Source organism: Peromyscus maniculatus, chromosome 18 (genome assembly GCF_049852395.1).
Source record: "Peromyscus maniculatus bairdii isolate BWxNUB_F1_BW_parent chromosome 18, HU_Pman_BW_mat_3.1, whole genome shotgun sequence".
Lineage (NCBI taxonomy): Eukaryota > Metazoa > Chordata > Mammalia > Rodentia > Cricetidae > Peromyscus > Peromyscus maniculatus.
This window is the reverse complement of record NC_134869.1, coordinates 45387464-45415130: the sequence shown is the minus strand read 5'-3', so window position 1 is coordinate 45415130 and position 27667 is coordinate 45387464. Positions and strand designations below refer to the sequence as shown.

General features: G+C 38.2%; 1 protein-coding gene across 10 annotated transcripts in view; it reads right to left on the bottom strand.

Moving 5' to 3' along the window:
* Slc16a7 (solute carrier family 16 member 7) overlaps positions 1 to 27667 on the bottom strand; it is a 162524-nt gene that overhangs the window by 55836 nt on the left and 79021 nt on the right. For 9 of the 10 annotated variants that reach the window (XM_076554148.1, XM_076554145.1, XM_015992221.3 and 6 more), the window contains 2 exons: positions 19466 to 19592; positions 8695 to 8944 (listed from right to left, as the gene is read on the bottom strand). In XM_076554148.1, coding sequence (XP_076410263.1) covers positions 8695 to 8914 — 220 coding nt within the window. In that variant the 5' untranslated portion in view covers positions 8915 to 8944; positions 19466 to 19592. Of the gene's footprint in view, positions 1 to 8694; positions 8945 to 19465; positions 19593 to 25398; positions 25599 to 27667 lie in introns of those variants that run through there. The other variant, XM_006973326.4, reaches the window with a different exon arrangement.

The window sequence follows — 27667 nt, the reverse complement described above, 5'->3', positions numbered from 1 at the left end:
TAAACGGATGCTGACTTGTCCTCAGAATAGAGTTTATTATTTAAGTTTATTATTTAAGTTAGTAAGTTTTCTTCAAGGATGTGACCCTTGAAAAGCTACCAAGTTCCTGTAGATGGTCCTGTAGGTAGCACTCAATGTAGTTATGAAAAAAAAAAAAAAAAGATCATGTGAACTTGGAAGCAAACAGTGGTGGGTGAGATGGGAAGATATTAGAGGAGGGAATGAGGGATGAATTTGATCAAAACATGTTAAATACATTTATGAAATTCTCAATATTTTCTTAAAAAATGGTCAATGTGCATTTAATTGAAATCTGATATTATTTATGTAATCCCTTTCTATGGAAGCAGTCTTCATGAAAACTTTCAAATGGGTCGGATACCTGGAATATGTCTTTGACTCTTAATTTTCTTAATTCCCATCTTAGGGGGGACAAAAGCATTCCTTCACTGGACATTCCCTATCCCTACCTTTACTCCCATGAACGCTGGGATAGGTCAATAGCCATGAGAACTTCTGTGTTAGATTCCACCCACCTCCACATTCCCCTCAACAGAGAACCAAGTACTTATTGTACAGCCATTCTTCACCTACAATCTAAGACTCTCTCATAGTCTGGTCCAGCTATTAGGAAATACTTTGCACAAGTTATACTGTGTACCCAACAGGCAAGTTTTCATTATTTGAATGGCAAGTATACTTTGAGTTCTTTGCATAACAATTCTCAACATTGTATGTGTTATGTAACACCCATTTCAAAGTCTGGTTTTAGGTCATGGACTTTCCTTTGGGTTAGGACAAAGGAAGCTTGTCCATGAGGTATCCAAGGGTGACAAATACCCTTCAGTCACTTTTCATTGGAAAAATCAGTAACTTGGCCTAACCTAAGAGGAGGGAACTAGGAATACAAGAGAATATGCATATGTGATGGGCATAATAGTTTCTTCCACAGTGCTCCATGCTTCCTAGGAAATGTTTGGCAATACTCAGCGATAAAAAAAAAATCTAATGTAACGTAAGTGTAATATGTACAAGATTGCCTAAATAGACCTGCTAGACTTTCTGAGATTTAGAAAGCTAAGAGGAAATCCCTAGCTATCTCTAACAGAAGACTAGAACTAACTTTGCTTTTATTGCTCTTAGGAAAGCATTATTATATGAATTATATTAATGTTCTCCCCCAAATATGCAAATACTATAAAGCACAAAGCAAATTGAAATAATAGCTTTATTTAAATCTCTTTTTTTTTGGGGGGGGGGGTTCGAGACAGGGTTTCTCTGTGTAGCTTTGTGCCTTTCCTGGGACTCACTTGGTAGCCCAGGCTGGCCTCGAACTCACAGAGATAAAGGACAGAAACAAATCATATATGTCCACCAATCTGTTACATTAAAACCTTCTGCTTCTTAGCCTCCAGGGAAAGAAGATCAATGGTTAATGCTTGGTCCCCTCTTCCCAGTGGTCCATAATAAAACAATATCCCTTCATTATCACATTTGTTAGTCTCCTCCCTCATGAATCAGAACAAGTTTCCAGGGTGACATAGTCAATTCTGTTCACCAGAACGACATTTTTTCCCCTCCAAATTGAATTAGAGGGAAAACACACACACACACACACACACACACACACACACACACACACACACAGAAGCAATCATATAGAATGGCTCCTCAAAATTTGTATTTGGAAGTCCTGCATGTATTCACCCTTGTGTTATCTTTCAGCAGACTAACAGACAAATTTTCCACTAAAACACTATTGGTGGTGGTGGTTTTTGCTCCTTTGGGGTGTCTGCCACCCAGCTCCCAAATCAAATACACAGGAAGGCTTATTCTTAATTATCAATGCCCAGCCTTAGCTTGGCTTCTTTCTTGCCAGCTGCCCTTAACTTATTCCAGCTACCTTTTGCCTCTGGGCTTTTCTGGTTCTCTTACTTCTGTAACTCTTACTCTGTGGCTTGCTGTGTAGCTGGGTGGCTGGCTCCTGGAGTCCTCCTCTTTTTCTGGCTCCTCAATCTCCCTTTCTAGATTCTCCCTACTGTATATATTCTCTCTGTCTGCTAGCCCTGCCTATCCTTTTTGCTGCCTTGTTATTGGCCAGTTCTTTATTAGAACATCAGGTGTTTTATACGGGTATAGTCACATAGCTTCATGGAGTCAAACAAATGCAACATAAACAAAAGTAACATAGCTCAAAACAATATTCTAGTGCACACTACCTTGTATCATCACTGTTCAGGCAATAAATCCCACCTTCATCTAAATAACACAAAAAGTTAAGATTATACTACACTTTCTGCCTCCACTTAGTGCTGTATTAATGGGATGACCACCCAGCTTGACCTATTTGCCGAAATTTGCTAGAACTCCAGGAGACCATATGGGCAGCCAGATGGGTTGCTGTAATTTAGTGCCATTATTCTAAGGATAAGGTAATGTATCAATGTAATTTGCATTCTTTCAGCCCTTTCTGCATACCTTTTATTAGTTTCATTTTTAATTTAGACATCAGAAGGGAAGATAATGCCTTGCTACCAGGGCCCAGATGCCAACTAATTACTACAAGAGGCTCCAGCCTTGACATCATAGGCCAGACCTCAGAACAACGCTCCATATTTCTGGGTGACCCCACTGCAGTGATTAATAGGTGGAATGCAAAGTCCTAATGAGAGTGTCAGATCTTAGACGTTCTCTAGGCGAATGAAGTTAGCATTGTGTTGAACATAACCTCAGTTACTTCATTATGTTTCACACTAAACTATAGGCCTTTTCCCCTCATGGTCTTTGAATATATTTATAATCATCAACCAAGAAAAGCCTCTGTAAGTAGAGGTCTTCCCAACAGTAAGCAAAAATTTAAATATTGTGAATCAAATATTGACTTTGTCCTCTATAAGAACAAACTGCAATGTTACACATAATTACTCATAAAAATCATGATAAAAGGGAGTTGAGGGTAAGGCCTAGGACAATGAACTTTTGACAGAAAACTTAATAGTCATAGCAGAAAAGTTGTCAATCACACTTGAAATAAATATACTGAAAGGTAAAAATACTAATACCTGAATTAATCAAATATATCAGACTCTATTCTAAACCATTGTCTCTACAAATAGTTTATTTTTGTGTCTGACAACATGAATTCAATTCTCAGTACCCACGTGGTGGAAGATGAACCGACCTCTGCAAGTTGTCCTTTGACCAACACACACACACACACACGGAGGGAGGGAGGGAGGGAGGGAGGGAGAGAGAGAGAGAGAGAGAGAGAGAAATACAAGAAACATTTTCATAGAAAGTTGATCTGAATAAACTCCCTTAAATAGAAAATGCAAATCAGAACACAGTGACATATTTTATATCTACTAAGAAGGCTATAATGAAAAACACAAGTTCGGACACAGACATGAAGGAGCCAAAGCCAGTGCACGTGAGAAGAAATGAAAACCCATCTAGCAATATTGGAAGCATCTGTCAGTTCCATAGAAGTGTAAGCATATCATGCCACGCAAAGATGGAAATATGGGTCCACACAGAAACATACACAAAAAGTATTTGTAGAGAACCATTTGTATTAACTTTAAAAGTGGGAATAATATAAATATCCATTGATAAATGAATGGGTAACCAGCAGGTGGTATGTCCACATAATAGACTACTATGTAATAAAAAGTAGTGAAGTATGGATTCATCCTATAATATGAATTTACCTTGTGAAAGGAGGTAATGAAAAAGGACATTTATAAGACTGCTAAGAATAAGCACATTCATTAAGACAGAAGGCTAAATAATAGGAAGAAACTACTGGGGTCTACAATACTTTTTTCTGAAGTGACAAAAATGTTCTCCAATTAACTGGGGCAGTATTGACACAACTTTATGGACATACCAAAAATCGACCAACTTTCACATGTTAAATGAATAAATCTCACAGTATTTGACCTATATCTCAAAAAGCATTGTGCTTTTTAAATGCATAGTGCCTCTTCTTTTAGCCAAAAAGAACCTGTAAACCATCACAAACAAAAATTGTCCCTCTGATTCTGGATTACACATCATGATTTTCTTCTGTTCATTCTCTGTTAGATTAGCCAATGCCCCATTCATCAGAAATCACCAAAGGCTAGCACACTCTGAAGGAATTCTTAAAGCTCTCATGAATCTGTCACCATGTTTTGTGTGGAATGTTGTTTGGACAGATCATTTTCTGTTACTTGGCTTTATAAATGTATTCTTTTCCTTTTCTTTTATTTTTGAGATAATAGTATAATTATATAATTTCTCCCTTCCCTTTCTTCCTACCAAACCCTTTCATAAACCACTGCTTGCTCTCTTTCAAAATCATGCCTATTTTTAATTAATTGTTGTTATGCATATACATATAATTTTCTAAATATAAAAGATTATAGCTTAATATGAAAATGTATTATTCTTATTAGTACCAATGCTTTTCTTCCTTCATTTCTGCTTTTGTCTTATTTTATACTTCATTAATGTAAATACTTTTTCAACACAATATTTTTATTGATTCTTTGGGAACTTCACATTGATCATCCCAATCACACTCACTTCCCAGTCCTTCATTGTCAGCCACCCCACCCTTGTGAACTCCCCCCACAACAAAACAACCAAAAAAAACCCAAAAAACAAACAAGTCCAGTTTGGGTTATCTATACATTCACTGGAGCATGTTTAAATCCTCAGTGACCTGCCCTTTGGATAGAACAGAGTCCTTCCCTTCCCACACCCCTGCCGGAAGCCATCAATCATGGAAAGCTAACCAGCACCCTTACATTTTTAATTATATTACATCATTTCCTCTCACTATCCTCCCCTTCAGCCCTTCCCATTCTCTCCTTTACTCAGATTCATGGCCTCTTTTATCTTTAGTTATTATTGTTATGTGGCTGTCTTTGTGTGGGTATATCCCTGTGGGGTCCATTTAGTGTTATTTGTATGTATATGTTTGTGGGACTGACCGCTTGATATTAGGTAACCATGACTACCAATTAGGAGGCTCATCCCTAGGGAAGATTAATGTTCCTTCCCTCACCAGTCATTAATTTCTTGTAACTTTTCGTCTAGGGGTAGGATTCTATGAAATTTTACCCAGCTACATTGAAATGTCAACTGGTGTCGAAACCGTTTGTGTTTCATTTTTTACATATTGCTGAGATTTCAAGGATGCAGCACCCCTGTTATATATTTAGACGAAACAATCTCCTAGCAGACTCCCTTGCTCTTCTTATTCATTTACTTATTCGTCTTTTGGTTGTTTGTTTTCAGGCAGGGTCTTTCTACATAGTTCTGCCTTCCTGGAATTCACTATGTAGACCAGGCTGGCCTTGAATTCATGTCATGGACCATACCACAGCTGGCCCCTTTAGTTTCTGAGCAAAGGTCTCAATGTGTAGCCCTGGCTGACTTAGAACTTGCTGCATAGACCAGGCTAGCCCTAAGCTTGTGGCACTCCTCCTGGCCTTTGCTGACTGAGTCCTGGGATTCTGGGTGGTCACCAGCACGCCTCATGCAAAACACTTTTTTGTTCAGAGACCAAAGCCTGGTTATATGGATAAGACATAAAACACAGTCAGTTTGAGGAACTAGGTGAACGGATAAACTCTATATCCAGCAGTATGGATTGCAGTTTAATGGGTTTTCTTCTCACTAGACACTGGCCTTGGTTGTATTTACAGTTTTAAGCTAAATACCACAAGGTCGAATAATTTCCCACATAACCAGGAATGGCATGCAAAATGCTGCAGTCCTGATAATTGAGGATTGGGGGCCATATTCCAAGAGCTTAGTTGTATCTCTCCTAGATGTCACCATTATTAGTTCCGACACAGTATTTTTACATGCCTTAAGTTATTTTCTCAAAGCAACCAAAACCAAAACACCTATTCACTTTATGTTAGACATAATTGATTCTTCTATTACTGTAAATATTTTAATGATCTTCCTAAAAATTATAAATATCACGTTGCCATTGTACTTACTAATTTCAAGAGTTTTCTTTTGAGCGATGGAGATGTATTCCCATTGTTAGAGAACTTATCTAGCCTTTATGCCTGTGTTCAACCCCTGAAATACATAACCCACACTTGGAAGGTAGGAGCAGAAGAATCAGAAGTTCAAGGTCAGCCTTCCATCATCATTTATACAATGAGATCAAGGCCAGAATGGGATACATGAGACACTCTGTTTCTCCTTTGTGCCTCTTCAAATTTATACTATACACATCTTTAAAATGAAACAAATGTATTCACAAAATCATTTATATATGATGAGTCGGATAAATATTATTCATTAAGATGTCACATACACTAAGTAATATGAAAAAATTACAGTCATGGTGAATTAAATTAAAATGATGTCATTCTTTACCCTCATACCCTTTTTGATCTAGGCAGCTCACAGTCTGTGCCATGACAGCAGCAGCTCTATAAACCAGCTCTCCTTTGCTTGCAGAGAACAGCTGTTGAGCAGGAAACTCTGTCCAGGACTTACTGTATGTTAGCCAGTTCTCATTTTTCCAGGAAGCTTTCAATTATTGTGGGCCCTGCCTCCATGTAGGGCAATCATCAGTTCTGACCAGTAGGATACAGTTAGAAATGGAGCTCATAAATTCCAAGCCTGGACACCAAACACTGCAGATGATGTTCCATGCTATATCCCTTCTCTTCATCTCATAGAGGGCGTAGGTTTAGAGAAGGGCACAAAGTCATGGGTGCTAATGCAGGTACGACAGAGAGCACTGAATGAGCAAGAAATGAACTTGGCCTGTCTTGAAGTCACTGAGGACTGGGGGTTATTCTTATTATCAAAGGTTGAAAGAAGATGACTCAGATATTGGCCTTAACAACATCAAAGGCTGCATCCTGACTGTCAGTCAACAATATTTTCAACAGAACATTGTGAAAGGCATAATGGAGCCTGATATCCAAATTCAATGGGCCAAGGTCTAGCTCTAGAGGCATCCAGTTAAAATGCAGGAAAAAATTATCTCAGAGGTATCTTAATATTTACCCTGACCTGTCAGGTCAAGACAAATGGGTTGGCCCAACACAGCATCATCAAAGAACGCTAGAGCTATCGAAGAACAAGATGCACTTCACAAGAACAACCATCTTGATATACATGTAAGAAATAACAGCTATAATCCTTAAAATAAGCATCCAAAAGTGACTGCCAGAAAAGATTTTTTGAAGCATAGTTTTTCAAATACATGCTCAAATAGAATTTAAATGATAATTTTGATAATCAAATAAAGACTCAACAGTTTAAACATGTCAGTCTTATTAATCTAGAATCATTAAAACAAAAAAGTGGAAAATACACACTGACACTGTGACATTTATCACACACACACATATACATAAGGTAGGATTATTTATGGATCAAATGTTTATATGGGTAGTACATTAGAGAGATAACATCTTAAAGAATAAATGGTACACCTCTGGTCCAGATGGAACGTGTGCCAATCCTGCAAGGCACGAGCATTTGTATTGGGTTTTTTAAAGAACTGGTTTAGCCTAGCTCCACCATTTTGTAGATATACAGAGGGAGAGAGATGAGGGAGGATGGAAGCACAGTGGCCACATGTCTGAAGGCTTAGATTTCTTATCCAGAAATGAGCCCTGTGTCTTTGAAAAGCTAGTTTGTCTGTGTCCTTAGTCCCAGAACAGAAAGGTGGCCATCATTTCCCGGGCTGTCAAGAGGATTAGGAAATATCACACAAATCAAGTGTGGAACGAGGCCTTGGCCAAGAGCAAATTCTAATAAATATTAGTTATTATTGCTAATGTTCTGTCTTCCTCACTAGGGATCACATTATCTTTACTTATATAATAAAAAAATGACAGTAGGTGATTTATATGATACCTTTGAATTCTTATATTCTGAGTCTATAACTGTCCCTTGAAGTTAAATTACCAGTTGACAAATGAAAATTCTAAAACCCATGTATTTTAAGTAATGATTTATAAAAAAAAATCTATAAAAGTCTGGTCTACTGTTGAGAATATTTTAAAGACAATAGATCATGTAATAATGAGGAATTTCCATTATTTAACACTCCAATGCAGGGTGGTTTGATATATTCATTCTCTCTCATGACTTACACTCCTGTTTTAACATAGACTCTAACAAGATAATTGGAAGCAGCCACTTAAATAAAACGATGTCATTATTTTGGGAGTCCTAAAGCATTAAGGAATTATTTCACATATAAAACTTGAATGTGTGTAGAAAGTACATGCAAGCAGTCCTTCTGGGCAGTGCAAAATGGAGTATGTTATAGGTTTATAAACTGACAGAAATATGCATTTCCTTTTCCATAAAAAAGCATTTTTGCCAGCTAGAGCAATGGTGAGAAATAATTCCTACATTATAGTATGGCGTTCATTCCAAACTGAACAGCAGATGATTCATTTGGAATCTTGATAATGTGGCAAACCTCATTTGTACAGACAATTCTCCATTCCACAAAATATTCTATGAAGACTCAAAGTGAAGTAAATAGATAATGATGCTAAATCATAAAAAAATCATTAAAATGCAGTTCTAATTATGCTTTTGATTGGTTTTAACTGATTGATATAATAATATAATAAGAGTTTTAGTATGTGCACATGGTCAATAGAAAGTATGTGTTAACAAAGAACTATATGCTTACACCAAGGACCTTACCTCCTGCATACATGACAGCCAGCATGATGGATGATATCCACGCAATTTCACTGTAGCTGGCGTGGAACATTTCCTGAATGTCTTTGAAGAACACTGTGACAGCTTTGGGGAAGGCATATGAAAATCCAATGGAGATAAAGGATGCTCCGACTACTGCCCAACCCCACCCTCCATCCGGAGGGAGGGGGTGTGGAGGTGGTATACCAGTCTCCGATGGCATCTCTGCACCTCTTCTGGAGACTTAAGTAACCTATTGAAAAAGAAACAACAGTTCATCCTCTATGTATGTTTGTTTTTGTGTACCACCCTTGGTAGCTGCCGGCATAGCATTCTCATTGTAACTACAATATTACTTTATTAATAATATATTTAGTATTCTTGTGCTTGGAAAATTACCAAAAAAATGAAAACAGAAAATGTGAGATATACAGCCTTGATTATTAAGAGGAAAAATCTGAAAGTACTTATTTATTTCAAAAGAAAACATTTGAAAGTGAAGTTAAGAAAGACAGATATAACCTTGAAGTGTTAACCAAGTAAACAAAAATAAATATTAATCCAATCTCACTTTTAAGCATAAAGGAAATATAACTACTTTACTTCAATAATAAAAATGCTTTGTTCTGTGTGTGTGTGTCTGTGTGTGTGTCTGCATATGTGTGCATATGTGTGTATGTGTGCGTGTCTGCATGTGTGTGTATGTGTGCGTGTATGCGCGTGTGCGTGTGCGTGTGTGTGTGTGTGTGTGTGTGTGTGTGTGTGTGTGTGTGTGTGTTGTCAGGTGCTGATATATGGTATTTTCTTCAATTGTTCTCCACCTATTTTTCAAGAAAGGATCTCTCATGGTATCAGGAGCTTATTGATGTGGCTCTTCTTAGGGGCAACCACTCCAAGAATTCTCCTCATTCTGCTTCCCCAGCACTGCGATGATATGAATTGTTGGGTTTTTGTTGTTTTTTGTTTGTGATGCAGATTCTGGAGGACTGAACTCAGGTCCTCACAATTTTGTGGCAAGCACATAACAACTGAGCCATCACCAAGCCCTGATAATAGCTTAATTTAAAATGTTACCTTTCCAAAATTAATACTACCAACAGTTTTGTAAATATGTCTCCTCCTTTTTCATTGCCAAGAACTTCTATCAGCTACACGGATAAATGTGCTGGTTTGTTGAGGGAATAGAGAAAAGTCTCTTCCATATGTACACACCTAAGAACACTTAAATACTCTCCTGTGGAGGGAGATGATACACAGTTTAATATGTAAGAAATTACACACAGTGAAAACCTTGCCTCCACATCCTCTTGGGATACAGAGATGCTACATTGAAATATAGGAAAAAAAGCAACATTCCTGTGTTCAAGAATTCCTGTTATTAAGCTATATGTGTGTGTGTGTGTGTGTGAGTGTGTGTGTGTGTGTGTGTGAGTGTGTGTGTGTGTGTGAGTGTGTATGTGTGTGTGTGTGTGTGTGTATCTCAAAGTGTTTTCCAAAATCAGCCTATGGATATGTTTATTTCCTGCTTTTGTAAATGTGTAGATGGTTTTTACATTCACTCTCTCACACACAGATGCACACACACACACACACACACACACACACACACGAGTGTATAAGGTGCAAGTAATGATATTTTAATGTCTAGATGACAACAACCTTCAATTTAACCTGACACTCATATCCTCATGCATTGTCCATCATCCTGTCTCCTTCCCTCCATCCCTCTCCCCCCCCCCCATATACATGTGTGTGTTGAGACTACCTAGTCTACCATCTTAGCAGGTTCAGGGCATACAGTCAGTACTCTGTGATATGAAGGAGACAGACGCTAACAGATCCTGCACAGCTGCAGCTCTGAGCCTTTGAACAGCACCTTCTTCTGAATACCAACTTCTTCTTTTTTTTTTTTTTTTTTTGGCCTCCAACCCTAAGAAAATACCCCTCTATTCTTGATGCCTGTGATTTCAGATTTTGTTTTCTTTTTAACAATCAACAAAAAAAGTGAGATCCTTCAGTATTTTTTTTCTTTGAGGTCAGATGTATATAATTTAGTCTAATATCCTCTGAGTCCTCACATGCTGTCACAAAGGTGACTAGATCCCACAAGCCTTTGAATAGAATCAATAATGGTGTTTTTATCAACTTTAATTATAAGATAAGGGTCTTCAAGATTTTATTGTAAAGGACAAATAAAATCTGTAAGGTTTCCTGGCTACATGGTCTGCACTGAGTGTTTATCCAAATTGAATTTTAATGTCATGGATGACAGACATAATTGAGTATGGTTTTTCCGATGACACTTTCTTCACCTAGTACTGACAAGTGCAGTTTAATGATGCCTATAACAGAGAGTAGAGAAGAAAGCCCAGAAGAGGAAAAACACTCAGTCTAATGGCTATTATTAAAAATTGTACATATTTATTTTCATTATTGTTCCATATGACTATTTGCCTGATTATTTTAAATGATAATGTAATTTCATGAATCCCAGAGATACAACTGCAATTTTATGAGTTATTTTATGAATTTTTTTGAGTTGACGTAAAATTCTATTGTAGCTACACAAGTTTTAGACAACATAGGAAATACAGGAAGTATAAATCATAATTTAAAAAAAAAAGATTTCACTTTTCATTGAACCATGGTTAATAGAAAGTTTATATTTTATATTGTATTGTTTTTAGCTCTCTATTACATACACTGCTTAGTCAGACATTGATAATTTTTATTATTTATTTATTTATTTATTTATTTATTTATTTATTTATTTATTTTTCAAGACAGTGTTTATCTGTGAAGCTTTGGTACCTGTTCTGGATCTCCCTCTGTAGACCAGGCTGGCCTTGAACTCACAGAGCTCTTCCTGCCTCTGCCTCCTGAGTGCTGGCATTAAAAGTGTGTGCCACTACCACCCGGATCAGATGATAATTTTTAAAGCACTCCCAAATTACAGTTAAAAAGAACTCAGGAAATGAATGACAATGTGCCCCCCCCCATTCTATTTGGGAGAGTAAGATGGTGAGAAATGAGTGTAACAGAATTTCTGAGTGGTAATGGAAAAGGCAGATTCTTTTAATCCTCTAGTGTCCCCAAGAAGATAAAGTATGATAACAAGTTATTCCAAACTACATAGAAAGAGAGAGGGAGGAGCTTGGGGGCTAGAGCCAAGCACAGTAACAATACAACATTCAAATTAGAGTCAGCAAGATATAACTCATCAGGGAAAGGTGTTTGCAACCAATTCTGTCAACCTGAGTTCAATCCCAGGAACCAATATGGTGGAAGCTGAGAACTACTTCCTGAAAACTGTCCTCTGACCTCCACATGTGCCCCACAGCAAACAGACAGACACATACATACACACACACACACACACACACACACACACACACATTTTATATTTTTGTTGTGAGCTGAGCCTTGTGTCTCTGTGTCTATATATGTTTCTTGTGCTTTATTTAGCTCTGGCTCTTCTTTTTTTTTCTTTGTTCTGTCCTGTTCAGATTTGCCAAGTTTTATTTTTCTCTTATTTTTTTTTAAGATGCTTGTTTGTTTTCTAATTAAAGAGACCAAGAAAGAATGTGGATTTAGGAGGGTGGGGAGGTAGTAAGTATATGGGAATATTTGGGGAAAGGGGAATCATAATCAGAACATAGTATAAGAAAAAACTATTTTCAACTTAAAAATAAAATTAACTATTTAAAATATTAAAAACATTTCAAATTGTGCATCTCTTATTCTACTGACCTAAATGCATGATATTCAAGTTAACCTAAATATAATTATGGTACACAAAAATGATATGGATAAAGGGATATACCTTTATAAATTTTGAATCACTGTTATTGCTTAACAAGTCCTTATTATCTCCAGTGAGCATTTATTAATCAATTTAGTTTCCACAGACATCCTTTGATACTCTATTTTTAAGATGAGACAAATTTCAGAAATATTAAGAAACTTAGTGTAAGTAATATGTGAGCAACTGGATATCATTAATAACTGCTGGTAAAGCCATATACAAAGAATTAGAAATAAGTCTACTTTATTATGTACTCAGGGAACAAAATAAGTTAAAGATAAACCACTTGACATTTTTATTATATTCTGTGTATCTAAATGTCCTTTAGGATTGAAACAGTCAAGAGTACTTGATTTTCAAAACATCATTAGCCTAAAAATTTCACTCCGTAGAAATTGTATGGTTTGATCTTAAACATCTCTCAGTGATGTGGTGCTGGAGGATTAGGCACAGGCCTTTAGTGCTGTTGAGAAAAAGTTGGACCTTTAAGTTGGGGAACCTAAGAGAAAGAAGTTGGGTCCCTGGGGTGAGCTTTTGTAGAGAACTCTGGGACTGTGGCCTTTTCTGACTTTTTTCATGGCATCCATCATGATTACCTTTGGTATAATACATCACATGCTCCCTTATCATGGTGTTCTCACAGTGGTCCCCTGTAAGACAATCTTTATTTTATTTTATTTTTCTTTATTAAGAAATTTTCTACTCATTCCTCATGCTCTCCACAGACCCTCCTCCTCCCTCCTCCCACCCCCAGCCTTCTTTCCCAAGCCACCCTGCATCCCCACATCCCCCAAATTAAGGTCTCCCATGGGGAGTCAGCAGAGCCCAGCTCACTGAGCCTAGGCAGGTTCAAGCCCCTTCCCACTGCACCATGGCTGTGCAAGGTGTCACACCACAGGCACAAGACAAATCTTAAAGGGTCTTATTAATAAAAAATATGGGAGCCAGGTATTGGGGTAGAAGCTGAATGATCAGAGAAACAGAACAAGCCACAGCTAACCTCACCTTGTCAATTCCTCAGCTGATCTTGTTTCCTCTGAGTCCTCACCCGAATGGATCTCAGTTGAACTGCTGCTAAAAGCCTAAAAGCTTAAAAAAAGCCTCTAGTCCCTGGTCCTCACGCCTTATAGACCTTTTTTGTTTCCTGCCATCACTTCCTGGGATTAAAGGCATGTGTCATCATGCCTGGCTGCTTCCAGTGTGGCTTTGAACTCACAGAGATCCAAGCAGATCTCTGCCTCTGGAATGCTAAGGTTAAAGGTGTGTGCTACCACTGCCTAACCTATGTTTAACATAGTGGTTGCTCTGTCCTCTGACCCCAGATAGGTTTATTGGGGTGGACAATTTGTCAACAGTGGTCCCCAACAAGGAAATGAAGCAACGGTGATGACAGCCTCTGGAACATCTGATAAAACTAACTTCTTCCCTCCATTAAAGTTAATTTCATGAGGTATTTTGTCACAGTAGTTAAAATCTCGGCTAGCACAGGGAAGCTTCGACACACTGAAACTATTGTGTTCACAGTGTCCTCTGAAACATTCCCTCCAGGACAGAGACAGGAGATGTGTGAGACTGGAGAGGCCAGCCAACTTCACAAGTCAGGGAAAGCAGAACCTCTCCCCAGGGCCGCTACCCAAGGATGCAGAGGTCCAGACTGCAGCAGAAGGAGTGGCTGACAGGGCTGCTAAAAAGGAGAGGGGATTCTGAGATCTGCAGAGCTTCAGGGAGCTCCTGGCTTTCGGGGCTTTCAGGGATCGTCTGTACACCTGTAAGTCACCCCCCAAAATCTCACTCGTTCAACAACTTGTACTTTGGTGAGACTGTGACTTTGGTCTGTCGGCAGTCTCCATTTAGGAGTAAGTTGTGTGTGTGTGTGTGTGTGTGTGTGTGTGTGTGTGTGTGTGTGTGTGTGTGTCTATGATGTCTTCCCAGGGGGAAAAAGACTCACACAACAAAAGTCTACTAAAATATCAAAGAAACCAGCAACAGGATGGAAGGTTTAAACATAGACAACTGATGCATATAAAGTGTGTATTTTTTTTTTAATGAAAAACACTTCTATTAGGTTAATATTCTATAGAGGTTACAAGTTATGTAAAAAAATACCACATTTGTTAAGAATTACTTTTAAAAAGTTTATGTTTACAGTATGATATAATCTTTTTTAATTGTTGGACACAACACTAATTATCTCTCCTATTTTCTGATTAGGTTTTAAAATAGTACTATTTCTGTATGTTGATCAATTCACGACATTTCATTCCAAAAATAGCATCTTTAGAAATGCAAAATACTTAAAGAAAACAGGGGAATTGCAAACATTGTTTAAATAAGTAGACAACAGCAATTGGCCTTGAAAATTGTCTTAAGAATCTGAGCTCATTACACATTTTTAAATTAAATTGTGAAGTGACCAATTTCCTTCTTGCTTGTAAACTAAAAAAGAAAAGCTGGAGAATCACTGAGGAAAAACCAGAAGGCATTTATGTAGCAAACAGCTTTTTCTTGTAGAATGTACAGACAGTTACTAGTGGTAAAGATGTGGCCCTGTAATTTCCAAAATGCAGAATGGAAAAGAAACTATCTTTCATTACTAATCCATGAGTTCAAATGACTGTAGTCTTGATCACATTTGATATGGCAAACATTTAGACATAAAATTTCGTGATTCATTTCCTATCATTTTTGAAGGCATACACACACACACACACACACACGCACGCACGCACGCACGCACGCACGCACGCACACGCACAAGCACACGCACACACACACCACTCTCCAGGTAAGGACACCAGACTCATCACTTCCACTCCAATTCCTCTTGCTCCCACAACCTCCTGAAGGATACATGTTCCTTTCTACTGGCTGGCCCTTCCCCACCATGTAGGAAGGAAAGATTCCTGCCACCAACACATCCACACCGGCAGCTTGTTTGAGGACCCTGTGTCTTGTGCTTCCATGCTTTCCCAGCTCCCAGGTTGGGACCTCAGAGACCCATAGCCACTTCACTCACTCCAGCTACTTGAGGGGAAGTTCTTACCTCCTGAGGACTATGAGCATTTCCCCCACTCTGCATAAGTCTGCTCCACATGCCTGGGTTGAGCGGGGATCACTTCTGATACTCCATTCAAACCCCATCAGTGAGTTGCCCCAAGACTGAACGGATGTTCAGTCTTGATAAACTGTGCTAATAGAAAACCGGCATCTAAACACTCATTCAACAAAGGGGAAACACGATTTCTACACAAAGAAACACTACCAAAGACCTAACTCTATATCTTTAGTTCCCATAAAAACAAACAACCTACTAACCAACACAATTGTCTCTGCTAAGAACTGGTACTCATACTTCAACTCTATATCAAGAACTATGGCCAACTGAAGAAAGCTGCCAGGGGAAGAGGTGGTCTTCCCCAGCAGGGTGCACAGCAGTTGTCCAGGGCCAAATGATCAGCCCTGAAAACATACAGGTAGGGTTATATACAGCTGGAAACAAGTTATATTTAGTAATATACGTCACATACAAACGTGCATGCAGTAACAATCTTTATTTTATGAGACTATAGTTAAAATATTCCTCCTTTCTCTACCCTCAGGAAGAAGAGAGTAGTGTATCTTAGCCATTCCGACTAGGGTGAGGTAACATCTCCAAAGTTACTTTAACCCACATTCCTTTCATTGCTAAGGAAAAATGAATCCCTTTTTGAGGTATCATTTAGCCATTTATGTCTTCTATGTAGAACTCTGTTTAGATTCCTAGGTCATCTTTCAACATCTTTTGGCTGGTTTTAGCTCTTTGTATATTCTGGGTATTAATCCTCTGATTTATAGCTGGCAAAGATTTTCTTTGGGGTTTTTTCTTCACTTGAATTTTTTTTTCTTAGCTGTTATACAATTTTTAGTTTTATGAGATCTGAGTTTGGCCTTAACTCCTTTGTTAATGGAGTTCTGTCTGCAAAGTCCTTTCCCTAGGCCCATGTCTGGTTAGGGTACTATGTTTGTACTTTGTAAGGTCTTTGGTACCGACTAGGTCTTCTTCTAGCAGTTTCAGTGTTTGGGGTTTCAAACTGAGATCACCCATCCACTTGCCCAATTTATGGGCAGGATTATAGATATGGACCCAGCTTCATTCTTTTAAATGGGGACATCCAGTTTCCCAACACCATTTGTTGAGGATGCTGTCTTTTCTGCCATGTGTGTTTTGTCCCTATGTCAAAAGTCAGATGGCTGTAGTTATGCTTACTCCTATTTGGGTCTTCTCTTTTGTTCCATTGGTCTCTCTGTTTTTCAGTATAATATTATTTTTATTTAGTATAGTTCTAAAATGTGTCTTTGAGTCTGCAATAGCTATCCATCCAGTATTGTTCTTTCTGCTTGGGATTGCTTTTGCTGTGTCTTGTGATCGGAGCGTTTCAGTCATTGATAGAGTTATTATTGAAAGCTATGCACAGACTGAAGCCATTGGATGTTTCCTGATGGTTTATATTCTTACCTGTGGTGTATGTTCATCAAGTCATGGCTTTTTTTCCTTTCTAGAGTCTACTGGCTATGTTTGTTCCTCTCCTCAGTTCAGAATATTGCTTCCAGTACTCTCTTCAGTATCTTGTGTTTAGTATTAAATTTTTTAGGTTGTTTATGTCATGAAAAGTTTTTATTTCTCTTTCAACTATGCCAGGTAGTTTTTCTGGGTACATTTGTCTAGGTTGGAGGACATGGTCTTTTAGAATTATTGAACTCCAGGCTTTTGTGGCTCTTAGAGTTTTCCTAGGAAATCAGTTGTCATTCTGGTGGGTTTTCCTTTATATGTGTCTTTTGGATGTTTTCTCTTGCATCTTTCAATATTTTTTATTATGTATATTTAGTGTTTGACTATTATATACTACATGGTGTTTCTTTTTTGGTCTTGTCTAGTTGGGGTTCAGTGGCTTCTTTCATTTGCATGGTTATGTCCTCCTTTAGTTTGGGGAAGTTTTATTCTATAGCCTTCCTACAAATCTGGTCTAAACCATTGACCTTGGATTCTTCTCTCTCTTCTATGCCTATAATTTGAAGATCCTGTGTTTTGATGGTGTCCTGTATTTTCTGTATAGTGTCCTGCATTTCCCATATTTCCTATCCTGTGCTTATTAACATCTTTAATTTCCTTTGCTTATATTATCCAGCTCTTCTTCTTATGCATTCCATTTGTAAGGATTTCCCCTGACTTTTCTAATTGGGACATTGAGTTTTACTTCTAGTAAATATGGAGTCTACACAATTAGAAAAAAAAAGCTTTACCAGCTATATATCTGACAGAGGATTAGTATGTAGACATGCAAAAATGTAAAAAGGCCAAACATCAAGAAAACACACAATTAATAAAGGAGGCACCAAACTAAATAGAAAGTTCTCACATGATAAGTGGCTGAAAAATATTTCTCAAATGGCCAAAATTCTTAGCAACAAATTGCAAAGTAAAATAACTTTGAGATTTCATCTTACCCCAGTCAAAATATCTAAGATGAAAACAAAACAAAAAACAAACAAACAAACAAAAAAAACCCAACAAATTCTGGTGTGGCCATGGAGAAAGAACACTTACTCACTGGTGATAGGAGTCACTTTGACAATCATTGCAGAATTATGGAAGTTCTGGGAAAAGCTAGAAACAGATCTACTACATGATACAACTGCACCACTTGAGCATATCCCAAAGGCCTCTGTATCTTACTACAGAGAGCTCATTCATGTTCAATGAGGCTCTATCCATGATAACCAGTAATTTGAAAGCCTAAATATTAATCAATGAATGAATGGATAAGAAAATGTGGCACATTTACAAAATGGAATGTTATTCACCCATACAAAGGAAAAAAATCCAAAATTTACAGGTAAATTGATAAAATTGTAAACAATAATTCTAAGAGAGGCAACCCAGACCCAGAATGACAAATAGCTATTTTCTCTTATTTGAGGATGTTAGCATTGAGTTTTTATATATACACATCTCATGTGAAATACCCATACAGGTCAGGAAATTAGTAAAGTGCCATGGCAAGAGGAGGTTTTCAAGAGATAGAAGACAGAACAGAGTGATAGAAGGCGGTGGAGGAATAGAGTGTAGAGGAAGAAATTCAAGGAGGGATAACTAACACTAAAGACTTTCAGGAAAATCATAAAAAAAAACTATTGCAGGACATTTCTAAAATTTAAGCACATACATGTATTTAAAAAGCCAAAATATAATTACCCTATAATGCAGCATAAATCCCCCTGCAAGAAAATATAGGCTAAAAACCAAAAATCCCAAAGCCAGGAGTGGTTTACATTTATTGGTGTTGTTGGCTACTGAGGTCCCACAGACCTTCAAATATTAAAGTCTATTGTGATTGCTCTTGGCTATTGTCTAGAACTTGATGGTAACACCCCAAGACTGGAGATTTGCCATACTTGAGTCACAGATACAGAGAAATCAAGTTGTTAGGGGTCTTGGAGTTTAATCCCTACTGCCTTTCATAGCCCTTAAAGGAGGTATGCATTACCACCAGAGGAGAAAGGGTGCTATCAATCTTATCCAGCTGTGAACCAAAGAGCTCCAGTGCCACAGATGGCCTGAGAACAAACCACCACTTTCTGATTGGATGTATGACACACTCTACAACACGGAATATGCATCTTCCAGTTATTGGGCCTGAGAACCTGTGGGTTGACAGGTCGTAGGCCCTTGGGAGGACTTACTACTGGCACTCTACTAATGGTTCATAGTATGAAGTTCTCAGCCCGTTACCCTTGGAAAACAGCACCTTCTGAAACTCTCACTAGCAGCTAGAGTTGATCAACTGTCAAGATTCAATCTGAACATACATACTCCTTCATGATGATTTTCCTTGTGAACAGTTCTATAATATTTTTTTGGAAGCTGCCATGTTTTGTCCATTTTATTTGTAAGTATGACCAAAAGAACCAGAAATAAAAATATTCTTTTACCTGTTGTCAGATGTCCACTTTAACAGATTTCTTTGGGTGCTGTGTATATGTAAGCCTGGTCACTTTATGTTGATGAGCAATATTTGAAGGCAATATGAAGGGAGAGGTAGAGCAGACTCCAGATTACCTAAAGAAAAAGGAGAGAAACAAATATTAAATGTATAACCATATTCCATTGCCTCATTTGTCACTAGCTTTAATTCACCCCAGTAATTCTGCACATCTTTTATAACTCCAATAATTAAATAAGTATGTGTAGGCACATAGATATGCTTGTCAGTCACATATATATGTATATATGTACACACACACACACACACACACACACACACACACACACACACGAAGCCAAACATGAAAAGTGGAAGACAAAGATAAATCATTTTCTTTAAAATTAATGACAAATTATAGGAACGGGATAAACAGCTCAGTGGATAAAGCGCCCTCTGTGCCAGCATGAGGAACTCAACAAAACTCCCAGCATCCATGTATTTAGTCCAGCATATGTTACTCTCAAGACTCTAGCTCTAGGAAGTGGAGACAGGAGACTCTCTGGGGCTGGCTAGGCACCCAGTCTAGCCGAACAGATGAGTTCCAGATCCAAGGGAGAGACCCTGCATCAAAAACACTGAAAAGGGTTCCAGGGGAATGACAATGGGGGTTGGCCTCTGGCTTCCTTCTAAATTCACACACAAATGAACACACACTGGGACATATACAGACACATCACACAAGACTGGACTAGACAGGTTACATTAGGAAAAAGAAAATGTATTGACATTCATTAGCTACCACTCAATTCCTTTTATCTCTTTAAGTAATTTGGTGCTACATCAGCTGCGTGTGTGTGTGTGTGTGTGTGTGTGTGTGTGTACATGTCTGTGAGTGTGAGTGTGTACATACAACATTTAACAAAGTAATTCTAAATACTATCAATAAACAGGTTTTAACAGTGCACTGTTTAAAAAATATTCTAGGGATCTGATTTGAAATCCAAACTTCCTAATCAGGTCTACATGTCTAATAGATCAAATATCTTTATTCAAGATATTAACTTTAATATGGTACTGAACATATAAAATTTGGTATAGCTTAATTTTGACTTGAGTAAGCAAAGGAAAAAAGTGAAAACTAGATTCTTCCAAGGAAATAACCAGCCACCCACCTTGGTTATAGAGCTACCTGTTATAAAGTGTGGAAAGAAGACATCGTGACCATTGGGTCAAAGGTGCTTGTGTAAGCGGATGAAGGATGTGTGGCGACCAATAAAGAGTGTGAAGAAGTGTTAAAGAAACTGACTGAATCTAAGAAACTGACAAGGAATGGAGCGAAAAGTTCACTCAGTCGACTTCCTGGGCCTGTAGAGTAGTTTGTGTGGGCTTTGGTCCTACTGGAATGCTTGGGAGTTGCCATAGTTTTCAAAAGCTGGGTACGTCATGAACTCCCGCTATCCCAAGTACCAGTCCATGTTAATGTAGGAAATCTTTCTATCTTCTTTTTTCTCTGGCATAGTAAACTTGACTGAGTCCAGGGCATAGCCTCAGAGGAAAGCCTGAGGCATCCCTGAAAACTGGGTTCTGACCCACAGGCTATAATTAATTGCTCCTGTCGTACACACACTAGTTAAGAAGCAAGAATAAAAGGAACCCAGAAAAATCTCCAGATGCTACAAATTCCACCTGCTCATCAATATGGATATGTCTCCATGAAATTTTTCAGTGTACAATCTAACTGGTCCATATTTAAAAAAATCTGTATCATAGGTACCTTTCAACAAACAGTTTAATAATCCAGAAGCCTCAACTTAGTTGTTTCAAATAATCTAGTTACATCCTTCCCCTACTGATTTTGATTAATCATAGTGTAGTTTATAGACACTTAGGCACATACACACATATACACATGATATATGAGCTTATTGTTAATTTTAACAATGCAGGATCATGGTTTAGGAATTTGTTTTTAATAATAATTATTACAAAAACATGAACTTTTAGCTCCATTCTATTCAATGTTCTCTTGCATTCCACACTGCAGAATATCAGCACATTCCTTTATGAACAGTGAAGGTCCTTTTCTTTAACTTCTCAAACCTTAACCAGATACTGTCATATATAATCTTTAAAAACAAGATCCTGAAATAATTTACTCAGCAAATGAAGGCCCAGATTAAGTGTGGTTAGGAGGTGATTGGCTCCACTGTAAATCCCCCCAGAATTTTTAGATTAAAGCAGGAACTCTTTCTCACATATTCCCAACACTGGCCTATGTGTCAGCTAAGTAGATTAATATGCTCCATAAAGAACAACCATGTGATCTTTTTGTTCTCTATTTCTTCTTTCGTACACAAAACAGTATAACAATGCCAAATTAATGTGCAGTTTTAAGTTGAGATGCAAGCTCATCCAATTTAACACCAGGAACTAAGTAGAAATGAATCTTTTCTTTTCCAACCTGTAATGGAATTAAAAATTGAAATCTGATCCTGGGGGCTCTTCTCTTCTAAGCGGACCATCTTTTAAATCCTATTGACTGACTTACTTTCACATCCAGACAAGAAATATATCAATAGTACATGGCCCTCAAAATGTCAGCCACACAAAACCTATTTTAGATGCAAACTCTTGCTGTAGTTAAAACAACTCAGAGTTCTAATTGATGTTAAGGGTCAAACTAACTAAAGATTTCTTTGGAACTGGAAAATTAAGGAAAAATAATGAACTAATGCATAATAAACTGCGAAGAATTAGAAATGAACCATTCACACCAGACAATCATCCTGGCTTATTATGATATGATGCTCTTAGACTCACACTGACAACAACTGCAATAGTCTAAGTGGTGGCTATGTTCATGTCCCAATTCCAAGGATCCGTAAAGGTACCTGGTACAGCAAATACATAAGGAGTTTAAAAAGCTTTTTCAGTATTCCTGAGGTGAGATCTGCTTGCAATCACACTATCCTTAGACTAGAGAAATGGAGTTTAGACAGACAGACAGACAGACATGGATGCAAGCAGAAACTGAAACGACCACAGAACAGAACATCAAGTAACAACAATGACCACCAGAAGCTTGAGAAGGCATGGAGCTGAGTCCTCTACACCTCTTTGGGGAGTGCTGTCCTGCATGTTGGTCTCCATTAGTGTTAAGAGCGGGTCTGCACTGTTCTCAGCATAAGGCTTATACTAATGTTTTAAAATTTTCATGGGAAATTCCCATAATGTCATGGTAAATTGTTTCTAAAAGCCATAAGCACAGGGATTGCACTGTAACATTGTCTCTTTCATGGCTAATTACATAATCATACAAAGATATTTGAAAATACTTTTTAAGGAAAGTCATCATAAAAGGGCAAATTGTTTCATTCATTAAGAAAAGCACTAATCCAATAATATTAAAGTAATGCAGCAGATCTATATGACTGATGAGTGAAACAAATGATAAAAGTAAATTATAAAAAGTAAAATGTGGTTCTATTTTACTTTATTAAATCTATTTTTATTTTCAATGCATGAGTGTCTTGCCTGCACGTATATGTATCCATCATACGCATGCAATGTCATTGGAGGCCAGAAAGAGTAGAGGATCACCTGGAACTACAGTTACAGATAGTCATGAGCCACCATGTGGGTGTGGAAACCAAACTCAGGTCATCTACAAGAGCAGAAGGTGCTCTTAACTGCTGAGCCACCTCTCCAGTCAGCTTCTGTGTGTTTTAAAGTATGTACTGCACAGGTATACCGGTATGGTGTTTGGCTGAGTGAACAATACCACAAAGTGTGGAGATACAGAAACAATCTGAGAATTATAATTGCTGGCCATCATGCCTCCATATCTTATCCTTTGATCCTCTTTAATACTAGATCTGACAGAACACAATTATTTTCCACCATCACCTTAAAATCTCATAGATAACAAGGCAGAAGTGGCGATTGATGACCTCAATTTGCACAGATAGAATATGCTGTTCATAGAAGTCTGTCTTTTGAATGCATTCAAATTCCAGAGATAATTGTTTGCAAATAGGTTTTCTTTTTTTTCCTCTAAATTCCCTCTATTCTCCTGAAATAAACAAACAAACAAAAAAGACAAACAACTCTTACTACCCCTCAGAGGGAATGGTCCACATTCCCTCCATACCTGAATGGAAGTAACCATTGAAATCTCCCTGGGCAGGTAGGTAATCATTCTCCCATTACTCACCACTGTACAGGTTAAGTACGTTTATATGTACTACCTGACATGGTGGCTCATGCCTGTTATTGTCTCGGGTGGCTGACAAAGTTGGATCTCAAGTTTGAGGCCAGACCAGAGGATGTGTAAAATCCTACTTCAAAACCAAACAAAAAATATGTCATTTCCCTATTAATTTATCCGTTGTGGGCCCATTCAAGAAAGCTTCTAGAGGGGATTAGGGAAGATTTTCCTTTAACCATACAATGTGCATGTGCTTATATACACATACAAATTACCTAGAGCAACACATAAAAAGCTATTAACTGCAAATAGTTTTTGGGAAGTAGCTCTATATAACTTGTGGGGCTTTAAAAAGGTTTATAAAGATTATATGATGAATGCATATTATTTTTCCATTATAAGCTTTATTACATAAAAGTGCTAAAATACAAAACTTTAATATGTACATATAAATCTGCTCTCTATAAGATGGTTGTATTCAGTAGCTGGTTGTTCTATTTATATTAAGAGAGTTGAACCCAGTGGCACAGGGCTGTGACGATTTTAGGAGTCATTAGAAGTAAAAATCTTGTTCAGCCTTGATGCAGGGGGAGGGGCTTAGTCCTGCCTCAATTTGATATGCCAAACTTCATTGACTCCCCATGGGAGACTTTACCCTCTTTGAGGAGTAGATGTGGGGTGGGGTGGAGGGGAGGTTGGGGCAGGTAGCAGAAAGAGGGGAGGAAGGGAGAACTGTGGTTGGTATGTGAAATGAAAAAAAAAATTTGTAAAAAGAAAGAAAAATCTTGCCTGTAATCCTACCACCCAAACCAGACAGTCTGGTTCAGGTGATGAGACCATAGAGAGCTGGATCTCCCACTATCAATATTGAATTTCTGATGAGACAGAACCTGGGGTATGCATAAAATGCTTAGAACTTCTCAGAACAAGGCCAGAACTTTCCTCCTCATGCCTAGTGACAGTCTCAGAGAACTTGAACAGGACTTGAGAGATTTGGGATCAATCTACATGGACATCTTCAATGTCCTGCTTCACTTCCTCTTGTGATAAACACAATAACCAAAAGCCATTTGTGAAGGAGAGGATTTGTTTTATCTTAAAGCTTACAGTCAATCATGAAAGAAGTCAGGGCAGGGCTCAAGGTGGGTACCTGATAGCAGAGGCCATGGAGGAACCCGCTTACTCGCTTGCTCCTCCTGGCTGGTTTATCCTGCTTTGTTAGACAACCCAGGACCACCTGCCCAGGGGAAGCACTGCCCACAGCTGCCTGTGTCTTCCCATATTAACCATTAATGAAGGAAACACCCCCACAGACTTGCCTACAGGCCAACTCTGTAGAGGCATTTTTCTAGGTTGAAGTTTCCTCTCCCCAGATGAACCTGCCTTGTGTCAAACTGACCAAACAAACAAAAACAAACAAACAGAAAACCCAAACCAAACCAAACAACAAAAAAGTATCACACTAGCCCTTAGATTCCTCCTCGATTTCAAAAGGATTAAATTAATACTGGCCTTAAAAACGGAATCCTTAAAAATCCCTGGATATTTCTAGCAAAAGTACATAGCCAGAGAATACTTTTCTGACTCTCCCACTAAAATACTCATTTTTCAAACATCAAGTAAGAAAAAAATCCATATCATTATTAACTATTATTATTATTATTATTATAGTCTCAATAATATGAATCAGAAATAAGCTAGAATCTACTCAAAGTTTCTGGGAGGAACAGTACCATTCGAGCAGGATTAAATGATCACAACAAAGTGAGTTGGTCTGGCCAGAGACATGGGGCCACACAGTCTTTCGTGTCACCAAGATGAGCCGCTTCGGTCTACTGACTCCTCTAGCCACCGGACAGTGGGTCTCTCCTGTGAGCCATTGTTCCTTTCAGAATCCTGGGCACTTAGTTTCATTTATGACACATATCTCTGTCACTCAGGGCTAAGTCAGGTTAGGTCACAGGATTCTACAGTTTCTGCCCCCACCTCCTTTGAGTCGTAATGGTAATATCATGAGGGAACTAGACTGTCTAAATGCTCCCCCTGGACACTGGCTAGAAGGAATACTATGATCTGGCTAGGTTCCTATACATTCCATAGACAAAGCTGTAAAAAGTATACAATACACATGGTATCCATTATAAACTGTTCAGTGAAAATGAAGATATTAACCACTGTCAGCAAACCCCCAAAGAAGTATTGAAAAGTGTCATAGTGATGCTATTAGCTGTAGTGCTCGAGTGAGAAGTGTAGGAAAAATTACATGTCCTCAAAGTAGCTGAGTGTAGTCACACCATTATATAATAAATACAAAATACTTTGAGTTAATATTACGTACACAGTTGCTTTCTTGCTCTTTTGGGTCTTTTAAAAACATACCTTGAAAATGGTTTTAATTAGTCAAATACGATCATAAAGTGAATTAAAAATAAGCCAAACTTGTATCTAAATGAAAAATATTTCCGTGTTGGCCTCTATTGCTTTTCTGTTTTGGTTATACCTAAGTGAATTAATACGCCTGAATAACTATAAAGATTTTTAAGCATGTGCCCAGAGAAGGCAACCACACAAACATTACAGATGTACATAACATTTTCTGATTGGCACCAAACTGTATAAATAATATTTATACAGTCACATTCTAGTTAAGTGTCAACGAACAGGGCACCTGGTACTTCAACTTGTAGATTTGGGGCAGGCAGTATTATTTGGTAGCTGTGGGCCCTATTCTGCAGACACAAAACTAAAGTACTTTCATGTCTTGTTCTAAGCCTTAGTATGTTCCCATAGGAAGAATCTCACTTTAGAACAAGGCTGTTGAAGGGTTAAACGCTCCGAACCCTCTGCTGCCATCCATTCAACTCCGATTTCTCCCTCTGGCTGTCATTATGTGTTCCACAGTGGGACTGGGATGCTGCCCTCTAGTAGTCCAGGGATAACGCTTTTCCACTGACTTAAAGAAACAGTTGTTTTATAATTTCCAAAACAGGCAGAAGAAAGGAAACCTAGAGTTCTTTATAGATTTTGAAGGACTGCATAATATTTAGTCAGGGTGGTGATAGAAACCTGTTGAAGGGAGTGACTGTGGGTTTGTGGGGACCTAAGAAAGTGATCCACTTCCCTTTTTCCACTACAGACGTTCTTCAGTGTATACAGTGACACTCATCTCACAGACCTACTGGGAACTGAAAAGTGCTGAGTTGAGGAAACATTGCCTGCCAACCGGAGGAGCATCACTGCTTAGCAATATGGTACATGATAGACGAGATTGTTCATTCTCATGACAGGGCATGTAACTGGGAGTCATGTGATGCACCAGCGCCATCCAGCATTCAGGCCACAAGTCCAGAAAGAGCATGGAGTTCAAAATTCACTTTCAACTGAGTATGTTCTAATCTTAAAATATCAAAGTACAACAAGCAAAACAAAAACAAAAACAAAAACAAAAACAAGTCAAACCTCACAATTTGAGCACAGTTTATACATTCCTAGGTCAATCAAACTGTGTCAGTTCCCATAAAAATTCACCCTCTGGCATTCATCCCTACCATGTTTCCATGTAGGCAGCATGCAGTTCTCGACTACAAACTTTAAGTGTGGCCATGTGACTTCTTTGAGCCACGGAATATGCCAGTGCCGTAGAAGCCACAACCAAAAGTAAGCTTAAAATTGTGTTGGCACATTCAACTTCACCCAGCCTCCTAAAATGACATCATATCTCATTAGCCTGGATTCCTGGGGGGGAAATAAAAACATTCCTGAAAGTCAGCAATCATTGTAGTCATCACTGGAGGCAATATTGGCAATGAATCTCCAAGAGGCAAGAAAAAAAGCAAATTACGTTGTTGGGAGTGCAAAGACATTGGCATGGCTTTATAGAAGAGAGACCATCTGAGGTTGGGTTCAGAAAACAGAGACTGACTTGAGCACTCAGCTAGCAAGGAGGCACTATCAGAGAAGGTTAGGGAAATGGCAACTTATTTTAGAAAGTGGAAAATATCT